The sequence below is a fragment of the Staurois parvus genome, unplaced genomic scaffold, assembly GCF_062004578.1.
Source record: "Staurois parvus isolate SC_StPar_1 unplaced genomic scaffold, SC_StPar_1.0 ptg000655l, whole genome shotgun sequence".
Lineage (NCBI taxonomy): Eukaryota > Metazoa > Chordata > Amphibia > Anura > Ranidae > Staurois > Staurois parvus.
The window spans coordinates 435,860-454,282 of record NW_028318451.1 but is presented as its reverse complement, the minus strand read 5'-3'; the positions used below and the strand labels follow the sequence as shown (position 1 = coordinate 454,282).

The 18,423-nt window shown below is 43.0% G+C and overlaps 1 protein-coding gene across 4 annotated transcripts in view; it reads left to right on the top strand.

The window, feature by feature from the left end:
* The window catches only part of GALM (galactose mutarotase), a 106,485-nt gene that overhangs the window by 18,339 nt on the left and 69,723 nt on the right, over positions 1-18,423 (top strand). For all 4 annotated transcript variants that reach the window (XM_089694180.1, XM_089694182.1, XM_089694183.1 and 1 more), the window contains one exon: positions 14,290-14,378. Coding sequence is in view for 1 of the 4 variants with exons in the window: in XM_089694183.1 (XP_089550309.1) it covers positions 14,369-14,378 (10 nt within the window). In the remaining 3 variants the exon portion in view is untranslated. The remainder of the gene's footprint in view (positions 1-14,289; positions 14,379-18,423) is intronic.

The window sequence follows — 18,423 nt, the reverse complement described above, 5'->3', positions numbered from 1 at the left end:
GTTCAGAGTGCTCTGAACTGACAGCAGAGCTGCAATGTAAACACTGCAGCCGTGCTATCTGTCAGTGATTGCTTGTAATCGCCGGCACCCGGTGGGAAATGACCCGCCGGGAGCTGGTAATGGACACTCGCTGGCACAATTGGCGGGACGGGTAGGGCTACCTGTTTTGCATAGTGACGTTAAAAGACGGCACTGTGCGTACTGCTGCCGCCCTGCCGCAGTAAAAACACTGCGGCGGGTCGGCCAGCGGTTAAATATTGGCACCACATTGGCCTTACGCCAATCCAGTTTTGCTATGCCAGTCATTAAAGAGTCCCTAAAAGTTAGAAACAATGGCTTTGAAATGACAGAGCTCAATTCTTTAAGGACCAGTGGGTGTATGCCATCTTGTCCAGGTGCTTTGTTCACCTTCATACTGTCTAAATATTTTTGGATAATATCAATTGTGAGCCACAATATTGTCAATACCATGCCCATTATGGACAAGAGCTCCCCCATGCTCCTTTGTATACACAGAGCTGAAGAAGGTATTAAATAAATTTGCCTTCTCTTTGTCCCCAGTCACCCACTCTAGATTTTCTAAAGGGCCTACATGCTCGGACCTGACCTTTTTACTATTAATATATTTGAAGAATTTTATGGGGTTGGTCCTACTATCTATTGCAATCTGTCGTTCGTTTTCAATTTTTGCGGCCTTTATTTCCTATTTACATATTCTGTTATATTCTTTGTAATGTTGAAACGATGATAGTGTTCCTTCATTTTTATATTTAATAAACGCTTTTTTCTTATCTATAGCTTTTTTAGCTTTGGCCATAAGTCACATAGGTTTGATTTTTAGCCTTTTAAACTTGTTGCCCATGGGAATATATTTTGCAGTGTGTTCACATATAGTCTTTTTGAAGAACTCCCATTTCTGTGTTGTGTTCATCGATGCCAATATTCCCTCCTAGTCTAAGTCTTGGAGAGCAGCTCTCAGCCTTGGAAAATTAGCTCTCTTGAAATTGAGCGTTATTTTATTTTTCCCGTATGTGCTCGCTGTTTACAGCTAACAATAAATGAAATCATGTTATGGTCAGTGCTACCCAGATGTTCTTTTATATGGACATTTGTAATAAGCTCTGCATGGTTTGAGATTACCAGGTCCAGCAGAGCATTATTCCTAGTAGGGGCTTCTATGAACTGTACCATAATTTGTTGTCTTATATCACACACGGAAGATGAAAAGTGTACTTAGAATATTCCTCTGCAATCATCAGAAACCCTCAGAGAACCCACTTTCTCCTGTCACACTTTCTCCTGACCCCACTCAACCAAAACACCTTCCCTAATATACACCTTTTCCCATTGACCAACATGTTGAGCAATCTGATTGGTTTGTTTTATGAGCATGTTTGATCGTATGTGTTTCAAACAATGTGTCTAGACCTAGAACAGCTGTATGCATAGATTTTAGTTAAAAAGTTAAATAGATACTACTTGTCTTCTTTATAGCAAAACTGCAATTGAAATTATCTTCACCATAAACAAGTACACTATGAATATTTAAGACCTTTCCAAATGTAATCAGACAAACTTGCATTTTACAATGCAATATATTATATACAGGTGAAACTCGAAAAATTAGAATATCCTGCAAAAGTTCATTTATTTCAGTAATGCAACTTAAAAGGTGAAACTATTATATGAGACTCATTACATGCAAAGCAAGATAGTTCAAGCTGTGATTTGTCATAATTGTGATGATTATGGCTTACAGCTCATGAGAACCCCAAATCCACAATCTCAGAAAATTAGAATATTACATGCAATCAATAAAAAAAGGATTGTACATAGAACAATATCAGACCTCTGAAAAGTATAAACATGCATATGTACTCAGTACTTGGTTTGGGCCCCTTTTGCAGCAATTACTGGCTCAATGCAGCTTGGCATGGAAGCTATCAGCCTGTGGCACTGCTGAGGTGTTATGGAAGACCAGGAAGCTTTAATAGTGGCCTTCAGCTCTTCTGCATTGTTCAGTCTCATGTCTCTCATCTTTCTCTTGGCAATGCCCCATAGATTCTCTATGGGGTTCAGGTCAGGCGAGTTTGCTGGCCAATCAAGCACAGTAATCCCACGGTCATTGAACCAGGTTTTGGTGCTTTTGGCACAGAGAGCCCATGCCTCCTCTCTACTCCTGTGGTTCCCACCTGTAAAATTGGAGGGGGGCTTGTGGAGGAGGATTGATGGGGGGTTGTTTGTGCTCGGAAGCAAAAGATAATGGGGGATTTGTCGTAGGAGGATTGGGGGTTATGTATTATGAGGCAGGATTGGAGAAGATTTGTGCTAGGAGGGGGCATTTGGGGGGGGACGCAGAATTGTGCTGCGAAGGGTAATTTGAAGGGGGTTGTGCTAAGACATGGGATTTGGAGGGATTTGCATTAGGTGAATTATTGAAGATAATATGAGGTTCGTGGATCAAGTCTCCTGCCTCTCTCATGGATTCATTTACTTTGCTTGAACGCCACTGGTAGAATGTTCACATTGGGACAGCAATACCCAGGGGTGTAGTTACCATGAGGCAAACAAGGCGTTTGCCTCGGGGGGGCATTTTTCGGGGAGGTACTGCACTGGGATAATTCATAATAAAGCTTCTCACTCGCAGCCTGTTGGGGGAATCAGGGGTGTGGCTGATAATTAAGATATTATAATTACTCCTATTATAATAGGAGGTTGGTTGTGACTCAGAAGGAAACACACAGTGGTGGGGGAAGACTGGATGTTGGCAGGAGTGTACAGTATCACAGAAACAGTACACAGACTGGGGAACACAGAGATCACAGGAGCTGGATGCAGATTAGAGATCAAAGACACTGGGATCATTGAAACACACAAAAGCAGTGTACAGGTTGGAGAAACACTGGAAACACGGAAGGTCATGGAAACAACACCGTGGAACACTACAAAATACACAATGAAACACAGGGGGCCCAGCATCTAGCATATAGACATGTTGCTGGAACACTGAGCAACATGCATGCTAGTTCTTTAAGACAGTGCCCCCTTTCTGATTGTGTGGCTTCATACAGAGGGAAAAATCTAATGTGTGGAACATGTGAGTGTGACATCATCATTACCTTTACTTAAAGCGTTACTAAACCCAGACCCTGCATTCACTATATCTGGTCTCCTACAGTACACACAACATGGAAATGCAATTATGTTAGTAAAAATAAACTGCTTAATACCTTGTCTCATCAGCAGTTAGAGGTTAGGTCTTGGGACTTCTATCAGTGTCTAGCCAAGCACATGTTAAAGCTTGTAGGAGGATTTTGCATTTTGCTCTAGGAGGATGCAGGACCTCTGGCCTCTGTCTGGAAAGTACTGATTGGCCCTGAGCTGATCACATGCACTCTCCCAAGAAAAAGAAACCTTTCTAGCAATACACGTCAAACTAAACATGTGCAGAGTGACTCCACACGATATGTCTTGTCAGGAGATAAGAGGGGGGCACTGGATGAAGGGGAGGATCAGAGAAGTCAGGATCAAACAGTGTTTTTTTACACAATGCAGAGGATTAACCCCTTAGGTTCCAAAGTGAGTAGAAAAAGCATGCTTTACTGCATATACTGTTCTGGGTTTAGTAACACTTTAAAAAAAATTCTTGACTGGCTCAGATATTACATCTTTCCAAACTCTCAAAGACTCACACCACCTTAACCTGAAAGGCATCTCCAATACTTCCAAATTAAACATTTCTTTCAACAATTGACACATACCTTGCAGGACCTGTGCTTCGTCATGGTGTCTGAGAAAACTAAAATATAAGAAAAAAATAATTTGCACGGCCTAGGTGTGATTTCTCTAATATATTCTTTATTTCCCATTATGCCTGTTAACACCCTTTTTTCTTATATGCAAAAACTTGAAAGAGGCTTTGAAAGTTTATATTATATGACTATATATTATTCTATTATATGTAGTGTGGGTTTATATAAGTGTTGACGTCTTCCGTACAAGTGGAAGTGATGCAGTGTACGTGTGACCTTGTAGCCACGTCCTTCCAGCCAGAACAAGCGATGTACACAATTAACAGCAATGAGTTTAATATAGTTTTACATTACCTATATCACAAAAAAAGTAATACATAAAATATATAATATGCATAATTCTGGTTTCATTATCTCATTAGGCCAATCTACTTTTAACATTTGGATTTTTTGTTCGTGTTTACAAAGATTCCTTGGACATAAACATCCGGGTCATCCTCTGTTTCCGCTCGTGCGTGATATCGCTTGATAAATTTTTTTTTTCGGCCTTTTTTCATACCACCACATAGAAAATTGGTCGTTTGTATGCGAAACAACAGCATTTTTCACTGTTCAACCGGATTTTTTCATTCACAATATTGTTATCAGGTAAAACATCCTGCTCATCAACAAAGAGAAAATCGTTCGATCAGTAGTTCCGCAAAATTTTTCAGACGATTTTCTTATATGTGCGGGGCATTATCTTACAAAGAACCACTTCAGAGGCTTCAGCAAAGTACAAATATACCAAATCCACAGTCACTTTTACTGTTACTGCTTACTTTTTCCTACAAACAAAGCAGACTTCTGTTTTCAAAAAGCAATACTGGAAAATGTTTTTAAAATATATATTTTATAGCAGATACTCCTGTATGTGGTGTTTTACTAATACATGTACAGTCCATTGGAAAATGGTGGAATTATAAAAGGTTTATATTCTAATGTCCTGGGGAACATCATCCAAAACCAATTCGACTACAAACTGTAAAAATAAGAGACTTTAACCACTTGCCTACCAGGCACTTATACCCCCTTCCTTACCAGGCCAATTTTCAGCTTTCAGCGCTGCCGCACTTTGACAATTGCGCGGTCATGCAACATTGTACCCATATGAAATTTTGATCATTTTTTTCTCACAAATAGAGCTTTCTTTTGGTGGTATTTAATCGCCACTGGGCGCTTTACTTTTTGCGCTATAAATTAAAAAAAGTGCAAAAAATTTGAAAAAAAAAAAAAGTTTGTTTCTTTTATAAAATTTTTCAAACAGGTATTTTTTCTCCTTCACTGATTTGCGTTGATGAGGCGGCACTGATGGGCACTGATAGGCGGCACTGATGGGCACCACTAAAGGGCACTGATAGGCAGTACTAATGAGGTGGCACGGATAGGCGGCACTGATAGACAGCACTAATTAGGGGTCACGGATAGGCGGCACTGATATGCAGTACTGATAGGCGGCACTGATGATGGGTACTGATAGACGACACTGACTGGCATCACTTCTGGGCACTGACTGGCGGCACTGACTGGCACAACCCCTGGGCACTGACTGGCAGCACTGCTGGGCTGCACTGGTGGGTGGCACTGGTGGGCAGCACTGGTGGGTGGGCACAGGTGGGTGGCACTGGTGGGCACAGGTGGGTGGCACTGGTGGGCACAGGTGGGTGGGCACAGGTGGGTGGCACTGCTGGGCACATGTAGGTGGTACTTCTGGGCACAGGTAGGTGGCACTGCAGAGTGGCACAGGTGGGGGCACTGCTGGGCACAGGTGGGGGCACTGCTGGGCACAGGTGGGGGCACTGCTGGGAACGGGTGGGCGGGGCTAGTGGGCGCACTGCTGGGCGGAACTTGCGGGTGTCACTGCTGGGCACCGATCATCAGGGCACTGATCATCAGTGCCCTGATGATCGGTGCCGATCCCCGCTCTGACAACTGCCGGTTCTCGGCAGTACTTTCCTCACGATCTGACAGCGTGAGGAAAGTGCAGCCGAGAACCGGCACTTGCATTTCCCTGTGATCAGCGTGTCATTGGACACCGCTGATCACGTGGTAAAAGGCCGGTGGGATCGGCCTTTCACCACATCATGTGATCAGCTGTGTCCGTAGGACACAGCGATCACGGAGATCGCCGGGTGCGCGCCCCCTGGGGCGCGCAGGAGAGCGCGTTCTGGGAGGACGTCATATGACGTCCACTCAGAACTGGCCGGCCGCGGTGAAGCCGTCATTCGGCTATGCGCGGTCGGCAAGAGGTTAAATGTGCAACCCAAGAGATCATACACAATACCAATTTATAGACAGAAAATGCATCCATAAAACTTAATTGTTTATCATTGTACAATAGCACAAAAAAGGAATACTAGATTTACCGTATTTTGCGCTCCATAAGACACACTTTTTCCCCCCCCAAAAAAGGGGAAAATGTCAGTGCGTCTTATGGAGCGGCCGGTCCGGTATTTCCACCGCCGCCATGTCAGAATACCGGGCCAGCCGCTCAGCTCTGACCTTTGGGGAGGTGGGGAGCGGGTACCTGAATTTGACAGGTACCCGCTCTTACTTCTGCGGAGTTGTTCTTTGACCTTACCTGTTCCTCTCTCCAGCAGCGCGCTGTCTTCCCGGCTTCTGTAGTGTGGACGCTCGGCTTAACAGCCGGGTGCCAAGTGCGCATGCGCAAGAAGCGGTGCTTTTTGTGAATGGTAAGGCGGTACCTGGGACACATGACAGATCCCAGAAGCCACCGGACCAATCACAAAGCACAAGTGCTTCTCGCTCATGCGCACTGGGCACCCGGCTGTCATGCCGAGCGCCCACACTACAGAAGCCGGGAAGACAGCGCGCGGCTGGATAGAGGAACAGGTAAGATCAAAGAACAACTCCACGGAAGAAAGAGCAGGTACCCGCTCCCCCCCCCCTCCCCAAAGGTCAGCAGTCATCCCTGTGCTGTCCGCAGTCTCTGGTCATCCCTGTGCTGTGTCTGCAGTCCATTAGTTCAGAATTTTTTTTTTCCTGTTTTTTGCCTCTAAAACCTAGGTGCGTCTTATGGTCAGGTGCGTCTTATGGAGCAAAAAATACGGTATCCTGCTCCCAAAACATAATTAAAACTAACAACTCAACTAACAACTATAGAACAAAGGAGGAAAGTCAGCATCTTGTCGTGAATGTGCCATTCTAATGTGTTTTGAGGAAGTTGCTTCATCATGACACAGGACACACTATATAGATCTTCTTAGTATCATCATTTTTATGCTATAAAGAATAAATTCAGTGGGGATATCATTTTATACAAAACAAATTATATATGTACAAATACATTCAAAAGTGTACCATTCACTGTATACCATAAAGAAAACATTTTAAATACATAGAGAAAACAATTAATATGTCCTGGCTTAAACTCTGGAAACAAATTATAAAATCAATTAGTCTGCCATGCATTCCTTCAAACATAAAATACTTGCCTAAATATAACTCATAACACAATGAGCACAATGTGGGCCGAAGGAACCAACAGTCTCACCCAGCCTGTGGGGAGGCCCTGGAAGCACAAACCAAGGAGAAAGACAGTTATAAATAGTCTAATAAACAAACCCCTCATTCTCACTAAAAAGTGATTACAAAGAGAAGATAGGGATTATAATTTAAATAAGTCTTTTACTAACTTACTTTCAACTATATTCACTGCAAAAGGTTAAAGTCCAACTCCAGGTTAGAGTGCGGAAGGGTTACACCCTCTTTCCAGTTTTTCTGATATCTGTGACCTGGTGACCTCAGTGAAAGTGTACAGAGATAGTAATAAAAATATCACAGAGGTTATGTCTTCTCTTCCTAAAAATAGTGTGTGTTTTTTTTTTTAACTGTCTGTGCTCCCATTTGAGCATATCTCCCAAACACCATGGAAACCGCATTCCTTACCTTTCCTGACTTTATCCAAGTCTAAGGAAATTTTTAGCTGAATCTTTGCTTTACATATATAGGTCTGTAGTTTTGCAGAGTGACTGCAGTCCTTTTTTAAATGTAGGCACCACTGCATTCAGTCCTCATGCACACTGGACGTTTTTACAGCTGCTGTTTTAAGCTTTTTCTACAGCCAGTAAACCCCCCCAGCATGTTATCCTATGTGTTCGTGCGCACATAGACTGTAATCAGCGTTTTTTTGGCTGGAAAAACCCTCCAGGACTAGTGGGTTTCTAGAGGAGTTTTTTAGCTGTGAAAACGCTCTAATGCTGAAAAACGCAGCAAAACACAGTAAATCACGGTAAACCGGCAGTTTTGGACTTTTTTTGAACAAAAAATAATAATTTGTTGTGGTAAAAAACACTAAAAAGCACAAACGCAAACAACGCGGCAAAACTTTGCTAAACGCTAATGCAAAAATTCTTAAAACCGCTGAAAAACTCACGTTTTTAATGTGACTGTACACAGCTAACATTACCAGCTTTATTAAAACACCCAGTGTGCATGGAGCCTAATGCTCAGAAGAGGAGAGAGTGGTACACTACCCAGAAAAGCAATCAATGGAAGACTAATATGGTCCAATGAATCGAGTTTCACACTGTTCCCAACCACTGGACATGTTTACATGTGGCAAACACCATCCCAAGCTTACGACCATGACTGTCTTGTGCCAACAGTAAAGCATGGTGGCTACGCAGGCATGGTCTAGACAGCCATATTCTGAAGGCTCCATCATCACCTTGAAAGGTAGAGTCACTGCCATGGTGCAAACATTGTTTTCTCAAAGATGGTGCTCTTTACCAAGAAGATAATGCTCCAATTCACAAACCGGAGTTTTTGGACTTTTTTGACCACAAAGATTTTTTGTTTTTGAAAAAAAAACCCGCTAAAAACCGCAAATGCGGAAAAACGAGGCAAAATGCTGCTAAACGCTAATGCAGAAATGCTGAAAAACTCGCGTTTTTAACATGACTTTACACAGCTAACGTTACCAGCATTATTAAACGCCCAGTGTGCATGGAGCCTTACTTTGTGCCAATCATTCGGTGCACAGCCAGTTATTAAAGTGACTTTGTCATAAGAAAAATTTAGGGGTTGCCAATGTAGGCCTTCTTCTGCTAGATGCCTGATTGTCGTATATTTCAGTCAGTCTCAGAACAAACACACTGTAAATGAGTGTCAGAAAAGTGTCTGAACTACTTATCTCAATACTTGTTCCAGGTCAGTGACTCTGACAACTATAGCACTCACCCCCAAAAGGGTTGGCTATTTTGGTCCCGAAATTTTCCCCAGTAGAAGCACTAGCAGCCAGACACAAAGTCTCAGTTACTCTTCTGACTCAATGATAAGTCTAGGAGTACTCTTTTTGATGCTTTATTGAAAAAAACATGGACTTGGATATGTGCAGGGTAACCATGGCATACTCCAGCAACATTAAGCAGTAATTTGAGGAAGCCTATCTTCCTCCTAAAGGTTCTAAGCATTGTTCTTGCAGCAGCAAATAATGGGCTGAGCTACACAAAGACACAATAAACAATGGCCACTTTTAAGCACAAGCTGACTCTGATGCAAAAGGGATAGTAGCAGCAGGTAGTCGCTGGGATCTCACACTGGTCTGTACTCACTAATGTCCAGTTGATGCCTCCTTCCAATATCTGCCAGAGATATCACCTGTGAACTATTCAGTCCAGATCCCCCAAAAAGAAGTCCCTCAGTCATCTACTGCAGAGTAAAGCAGAATAGGCCACCCAGCTAGCATATCTGAGCCCTCATTGAGAAGTAGAACAGCTAATCTGGACTGTCCAGAGGGGCAGCAACTATTCAGAATGAGATCTCCTCGTTCTGGACAAGAAAAAGAACAGCTCTAGGCTTCTGACTATTTATGCTCACTCCCAGCCACCATCTGGGCACCCCCAGGGATTGACTGAGACCACATAAATATTCATACTGTAGATTTGACTGTCCCGGACCACTACTTTCCTGAACCATCCAGAAAACGGGGAAGCAGCCAAAACCACAGCCTGTGAAACACAGAGCAAACCAGAGGAATCACAAGCATCTCAACTGATCACAGGAGAACTTTATAACTAAATTTACCTAACTAGCACCTATCTAGGAGGAAGCTACACAACATTGAAATGAAAGGATCAAAATGACAACCAGGGAACCAACATTCTCAATGGAGAATTTACTAATGTTAGCCTTCATTAAATATATTACAATAATCTAGCTGTTAATGAATTTCTTACTTACAATACTATGTACTCACACTAACAAAATGGGAACACACATGATCACCATTATAAATATACCACCTTCATAGGGATTCCTAGTTCTTACTGACAATCCATTAGTTCAACAAAGTTAAAGGGGTTGTAGGGGTTGTTATTGAGGGTAAAATGAACTGTGCTTTAAAGTGAAACATTAAAGTCAAGGTTAGTCCAGTTGGTCACAACCAGATAAAATGTAAAGGAGTTCAGGACAGGCAGAGTCACCAACAACTAGGCAGAATTGCACCAATAAGCCAAATAAATGCCACAGCAGGTAAGGTATGTGTGCAATTAAAAAAAAAAAAAAGAATCACAAACCAATCAGGATGTACTTGGCCATGCCCCATCATGGGTCAACTGAGGAAATAATATGTGTGAATGTGCATGCATGACTACAGTAGCAGGTATGCAGAGGGAACCAAAGAAGGGCATCAAGGCAGCAGCAGGACATGGTGAGAATTCCAGGAGAATTTTAGGGTGGGGACCAACTGTGTGACTGCAGTGACTGATTTGATTGTATAATTTTGACCAAAACTCACCATACTGATGTGTTCAGTTGTACTGAAAAGTTGCACTTCTCCTTCTAAGGGGTGATTCACACTTTATGCTTCATTGCGGTGTTTTAGTGGAAGAGCTGCAAGGGAACACAAGGTAAGCCAAGTATAAAGGGGTGGGAGATTCCCTTTGAGGAGATACTGTCACTTTGACCTGCATGGGCATGGTGTTCAAGCATAGCTCCTAACTGTCCCTGATTTTGCGGGACTGTCCCTCATTCAGAACAAAGTCCCTCTGTCCTTCTTTCCTCCTCATTTTGGTCTGATCTTTATAGTTATACAGTATATAAAATATACTACCTTATCTTATCAAAAAGTGTTTTACAGTGCTAAACCTTTCATCCAATTCCTAAATTGCTGCATTTATAAATTCCAAAAGCCAATACAGGCATACCTCGGTTTACAAATTTAGTGCGTTCTGCGGGACTTTTCATATTGTGAAAAATTAGTAAATCGAAACACGGTTTCCCATAGGAATGCATTGAAAACCAATTAATCCATTCCGGAGGTCAGAAAAAAGTTAAAAAAAAGTATTTTATCTGTTCAAAACTCCTTTATAAAGTGCACTTTAAAGGCATTGTACTGTACAGGAACATGATTGAAAAAAAAAATTTGTAAATGCATTGAAAACCAATTCATCCGTTCGTATGGCGAAAAAAATTTGTAAACCGAGGCATTATTTTCAATGGATTTTCATTCGTAAAACGAAAATTACGTTAACCGAGGGGTTCGTAAACCAAGGTACGCCTGTATAAAAGAGTAGTAATGGTAAAAAAAAGCACTGGTTGCTTTTAAGCAATCTTTTTTTTTTTTTTTTTTTTTTTTGTACAATTTTCCTTTTAAGGGGGGCATGGCAGGGGTATGTCCTATGTTTACATGCTTTTGCTAATATAGTAGGTGTCCCTCAGAAAGCTGGGAGGTATGATTGATTGTCTTTCAAATGAATACAAACCTACTTTCCGTATACACTGAACACATACTGTATGACTGAGAACTTAGAATTAAAAAATATTCTATAATTTCTGTGACATGAGCAATAGACAAAAATGCATAGAGCTCAAAACAAAGGATAATTCTTTAAATATGAAATACTTCCATTACATGCTTTTCTGCACATATACATGGTACAGAGAGCAGCAGTCAGGAGAATGTAATGCAGAACAGAGCACATCAGGAGTGGGGATATAGTCCTAATGAATCTATTTTAGTGAATTGAGCATATACTGTATATGTCACATAACCATACTGCATTGCACTACAACAGAACATTGGACTGTATTATGTTATTACCAGGGGTGGACTGACAACTCATGGTGCCCCCAGGCAATAAGGGATCATGGGGCCCGTGTCTTCACCCAAACCCAAAAAAACCTATGAAAAAGCCAATGAAAGGTACCAGGGGCCCCCTACTGACCCCGGGCCCTTGGGCAGCGCCCAAGTGCTCGAATGGTCAGTCCGCCCCTGGTTATTACAGTACATTTTGTAAATATTCACATTGTAATAGCAGACTAGATCACACAGTAAGAATACAGGGGTTGGACAAAATTATAGAAACACCAGATAAAAGAACAAAATAGTTACCTAATATGGTGTTGGACTGCCTTTGGCATCCAAGACGATCTGAATTCTCCTTGGAATTGAAAAATATAAGTCTTGGATATCACTCTTAAAGCAAAAATTGTTCCAGTACTCGCAGAGATACCAGAAGCAGAAAACAAGCCTGAACCTTTTTCTCCAAAATTGACCATAGTGGCTCTATGATATTGAGGTTCGGCAAATGCAGCACCCAAAGAAGGTGTGAAATGTCATCTGAATGCTTGTCAAACCACGATTTGACAATACTAGCTGTGTGAATTGGAGCATTATCTTCTTGGTAAATGGCACCATCTTTGAGAAAACAATGTTTGCACCATGGCAGTGACTCTACCTTTCAAGGTGCTGATGGAGCCTGCAGAATATGGCTGCCCAGACCAAGATTGCGTAGCCACCATGCTTTACTGTTGGCACAAGACAGTCATGGTCGTAACCTTGGGATGGTGTTCGCCACATGTAAACATGTCCAGTGGTTGGGAACAGTGTGAAACTCGATTCATTGGACCATATTACAGTCTTCCATTGATTGCTTTTCTGGGTAGTGTACCACTCTCTCCTCTTCTGAGCATTAGGCTCCATGCACACTGGGCGTTTAATAATGCTGGTAACATTAGCTGTGTAAAGTCACATTAAAAACGTGAGTTTTTAGCATTTTTGCATTAAAGATTAGCAGCGTTTTGACACTTTTTTTGCTCAAAAAAAGTCCCAAACTGCCTTTTTGCCACAATTTAGCATGTTTTACCGCCTTTTGCTGTGTTTTTCAGCATTAGAGCGTTTTTACAGCTAAAAAACTCCTCTAGAAACCCACTAGTTCTGGGTTTGTTTTTCCAGCCAAAAAACGCCACTGCTAAAAAACACTGATTACAGTCTATGTGTGCATGAACACATAGGATAACATGCTGGGGAGTTTACTGGCTGTAGAAAAAAACATCAAAAGCCCAAACCAGCAGCTGTAAAAACGTCAGTGTGCATTAATATGGGTCACTAGTGATTTGGCAATTGCAGCTCCCCTGTGTTTTGCTTATGGAGTTCCCTCCGCTCAGTTATTTTTGCATGGGTTTTGGAAGACTGAGATTGAGCTCTGCAGTCATGTTTGCAGCAGTTGTTTTCTTATGCCGGGTCACAATCCTGTGCAATGTCCTTTTTGTCTCTTTCGGTCAGTTGACCATGTCGATCGCTCTTATGCTTATCAGACGACGTTTTCTCGGAAATTGTATGTGCCATCATAACCTTTGATACTGTACCTTGCGACACAGTAAATAAATTGGCAACTTCAGTGACAGAGTCGCCAGCAAAGCAGCACTAACAATTTGCCCTCTTTGAAGCTCAGTAAGCTCTGACATGACTCCATATTACTAGCAGCGCACACAGTGAATGATGAAGGCTTCCCACCTGATAGCTAGGTGTCTCATCACAGAGTGGAAGCAAAAGAATGTTACATCACTTCTTTCATCGTAAAACATATAGTCACTTTCACACCTGGAAATCATGTAATGTTTCCATATTTTTGTCCAACCCCTGTATATAATACAAAGTCACAAAGTAAGTAAGTATGGCATGCTTGTTAAAAAAAAAAAAAAAAAGAACTTTACAATTACTTTATAAATTTTAATATGTTGACTCTGCTTTTTACTGAATGAAATGTGGAAAAAATGGTTAATTTCATATTTGCCTGCTGTCCTTTTATATTTAACTTTTATTTGATTTTCAGTATAAAAAGAACAACATGTTTGTAAAAATAATTCACGTATACACATTCCATAATACCCCATTATATCCCCCCATCCCCTTTTTCCCCATCCATGTCCTCTTACTGACCCATATCTTCTCTCATGTTTATCTATTTATTTCCAGCATTGCTTTCCCTCAGAATCACAATATCACAATTAAGACTCCTGGCTTCTAAATTTCTCCCCCAATTCCCTCCAGTTCCATATATCTTTCAGAGGATTTAAATTTCAACCAACTACACCACGTTTTCATGAGTTTTTCCATTTTATCCTCATCCATGTGACATAGCTCCTCCATCCTATAAATATTTTCAACTCTATTCATTCGTTAATTTATTTGCCTGCTGTCCTTGATACAAGTGTTTCTTCTGAATAAAGTTTTGTCTTTCAATGCTCACAGGGGGTGTGTCGTGTGTCTTGTGTCTGCAGCCACAGAGCTTCGTTGTAGAAGACTCAACAAATGCAGTTGTGATCTCTGAATGTTTTCAGGTTTAGTATTTCCTGTTCCTCTTAGTCTACAATGGTGCAGATGTTATGATTTTTATTCAGTGTTAATCGTAATAAGAAGTTAAATGATATTTTCCCAGGAACTGGTACAAAGGTCTCATTGTGCAATCTTCAGCAGCATGAATAGCCTGTTTGTGTAGTTCCTTTTCATGACATTCAGTTCTTGGATCACATTCATATGGTATTCAGATACAAATGAATATTGCTAAACTGTAATGTTCTTCAATACAAATGTATCAATCTTCTTTTGTAGACAAGGACTTGCTGAATGAATGCACTCAGTAGTCACATACACACATTTTACCTACTGATTAGTTCTCTATGCAGAATACCATTTCCTGAAAAAGAAAAGGCTGTCCTTAATAAGAAGCTGCATTAACCCTGCATCAGAGGGGTGACAAGGGATTGAGGGAAGGAGGGATCCTTTTCTTTATGTAAGAGTTTGATTTCCAGACAAGCTATGCAGAGGGGGTGTATAGACAAGCTATGGAGTGAGCTTTGCAGGAAAACATCACTCAGCACTCCCCATAATGTACCCCAAAAACACACAGCTCACCTTCATATTCATTGTCATCAACATCATCATGTACCCCATTACACTTAGACCACTGTAAAAAAAAAACAAAAACTGTCCATTCCATATCATACACCTTGTTACTCTCAGAACTTTACCACTTTCACCCTATTATACTCCTGCACTACAGCTTGCTTCCCAATTACACTGAGTATTTCACATCCTGCACTGTGCTGCATCTAGTGCATTGCACCCCATTGGCATGTACTAAGTTGAATTCAGCATTCTGCAGCATGCACCGTTTACATTTAGCACACAGAATTCTTCACTTATTATTATTTTTATTACAGATACTTATATAGCGCCATCAATTTGCGCAGCAGTTTACATTTTATATTGTACATTCACATCTATCCCTAACCCTCCAGGAGCTTACAATCTAAGGCCCCTAACTCACATTCATACATAATAGGGCCATAATAGACAGAAGGGAATTGGCCTACCAGCATGTCTTTGGAGTGTAGGAGGAAACCCAAGCAGGCACAGGGACAACATGCAAACTACAGACCGTATCGTGGTTGGGATTCAAACCAATGGCCTTGGTGCTGTCAGGTGGAAGTGCTAACCACCTAGCCACTGTGCTGCCCAGTATATAATGCACTTACAGTATATTCTAATCACACAACAGTATGAACACACATTCCCCTCCCCCCTAAAGCTCGCCCACATCACCCCCATACTCAAAAAAACCCTCCCTGAACCCCACTGACCCGAACAACCTCAGACCCATCTCACTGCTGCCATTCACTTCCAAGCTCCTTGAGCGCTTAGTTTACAATCGCCTAAGCGCCCACCTCAATGACAACAACCTCCTCGATCCCCTACAATCCGGCATCCGCCCCCAACATTCCACTGAAACCGCTCTACTCAAAATCATTAACGACCTGCTATCCGCCAAAGCTAATGAACACTACTCTGTCCTCTTACTCCTTGACCTCTCCGCGGCCTTTGACACAGTTGACCACCCCCTCCTCCTTAAAAAATTACACTCTCTTGGCATCAGAGACTCCGCTCTCTCCTGGCTCTCCTGCTATCTATCCCAACGCTCCTTCAGCGTTACCTATAACGCTGCCACCTCCCCCTCTCTCCCCCCCTCTGTTGGGGTCCCCCAAGGCTCTGTCCTCGGGCCCCTTCTCTTCTCCATCTAAACCTCCTCCATCGGCAAACTGATACACTCCCATGGCTTCAACTATCACCTCTATGCTGATGACACGCAAATTTACCTCTCCACCCCTCACCTCACCCCTTCATTCTCCGCCCGTATCACCCACCTACTGAATGACATATCGGACAGGATGTCGCTCCACTTCCTCAAACTGAACCTTTCCAAAACCAAGCTCCTAATTATACCCCCCCCCACCCTCTCCATCACGACCAACAACGCTACCATCAGTCCCACCACGCAAGCCAAGATCCTAGGTGTCATCCTAGACCAGGGGTGGGCAAACTTTTTGACTTGAGGGCCGCAATGGGTTCATATATTGGACCCGGGGGCCGGACCAAGAGTAGATGAATGATGTGTATGTGTGAATTAATATAAATTAAATTAAAATTTGTAACATTAAATGTTTAGATTAATTTAAGGTAGAAAAGCATAAAAAGAGTTATTTTACAAAACATTTATGCCCCCCACTAGCTGTTGGCCGGCCCAGCCACTACCATGCCATCCATAGTAAGTATAGTAATATTCCCCCATAGTAAGCATAGTAATTAATCCCCCATATAGTACTTCATCCCCCCTATAGTAATTCATCCCCCCTATAGTAATTCATCCCCCCCATATTAATTCATTCCCCATATTAATTCATCCCCCATATTAATTCATCCCTCATATAGTATTTCATCCCCCATAGTACTATTCCCCCCCAAGTAGTAAGCCAAGTCCCCCCTGTGTAAATTTACTTACCTTTGCTCCGCGCGTTCCTCTCGCCGTGTTCCCGTGCCGTTCCGGTCTTCAGGGCGGACTGTGAGAGGAGCCTAGCTCCTCTCACGTTCGTCACGCTGCCCCGCCTACACACATCCTGACAGCCAATGTTTGCCTGCCCTGGCTGTTTTTTTTTTTTTTATCACGCTCCGCGGGCCGGATTAAAAGGTCCGCCGGGCCGTAGTTTGCCCATTGCTGTCCTAGACTCTAACCTGTCCTTCCAACCCCATGCCCAATCGCTGACTACCGCATGCAGGTTCCACCTCCGCAACATCTCCAAAATACGTTCGTTCCTAACCCCAGACACTACTAAACAACTCGTTCACTCCCTTATTATCTCACGCCTGGACTACTGCAACTCCCTTCTCACCGGCCTACCCCAAAACAAGCTATCTCCGCTCCAGTCTATCCTGAACTCAGCGGCCAGACTCATCCACCTTACCAACCAATCCACTTCTGATAATCTGATGGGCTGGGGCAGGGAGTTCCAGAGGATGGGTGACACCCTGGAGAAGTCCTGGTGGCAGGCTTGGGAGGAGGAGACCAGGGAACTAGAGAGAAGGAGGTCTTGTGAGGAGCGGAGTGTGCGTGCTGGGCGGTACTTGGATATTAGGTCAGTGATGTAGTATGGGGCAGTATGGTGGACAGCTTTGTACATCAGTGTTAGGATTTTGAATTTGATCCGTTGCGCAATCGGAAGCCAGTGGAGGGATTGGCAAAGGGGGGTGGCGGAGATGGAGCGGTTGGAAAGGTGAATGAGTCTGGCAGCCGTATTCAGGATCGACTGAAGCAGGGATAGCCAGCGGTGAGGCAGGCCAGTGAGGAGGGAGTTGCAGTAGTCGAGTCGTGATATGATGAGGGAGTGTATGAGCTGTTTAGTGGTTTCTGGGGTTAGGAACGTGCGTATTTTGGCAATGTTGCGGAGGTGGAGTCTGCACGAATTTGTTAGATTGGACTTGGGGCTGGAAGGATAGGTTGGAGTCCAGAATGACACCAAGTACTCTGGCCTGCAGGGCGGGTTTGATGGGGGCGTTGTTGGATGTGACGGAGAAGTCAATGGGGGGGGTGTCCAGACTGGGGGGAAGACAAGAAACTCGGTTTTGGAGAGGTTCAGTTTAAGGAAGTGGAGCGACATCCAGTCTGATATGTCGCTCAGTAGGTGTGTGATTCGGGCGGAGACCGAGGGGGTGAGGTGGGGGGGTTGAGAGATAGCTTTGTGTGTCGTCGGCATAGAGGTGGTAGTTGAAGCCGTGAGAGTTTATGAGTTGGCCAAGGGAGGAGGTGTAGATGGAGAAGAGAAGGGGCCCGAGGAGAGAGCCTTGAGGGACCCCAACAGAGGGGGAGTGAGGGGGAGGTGGTAGCATTATAGGTAATGATGAAAGAGCGTTGTGACAGGTAGGATGAGAGCCAGGAGAGAGCAGAATCTCTGAGGCCAAGGGAGTGTAGTTTTTTGAGGAGGAGGGGGTGGTCGACTGTGTCGAAGGCCGCAGAGAGGTCAAGGAGTAGGAGCACTGAATAGTGGCCATTAG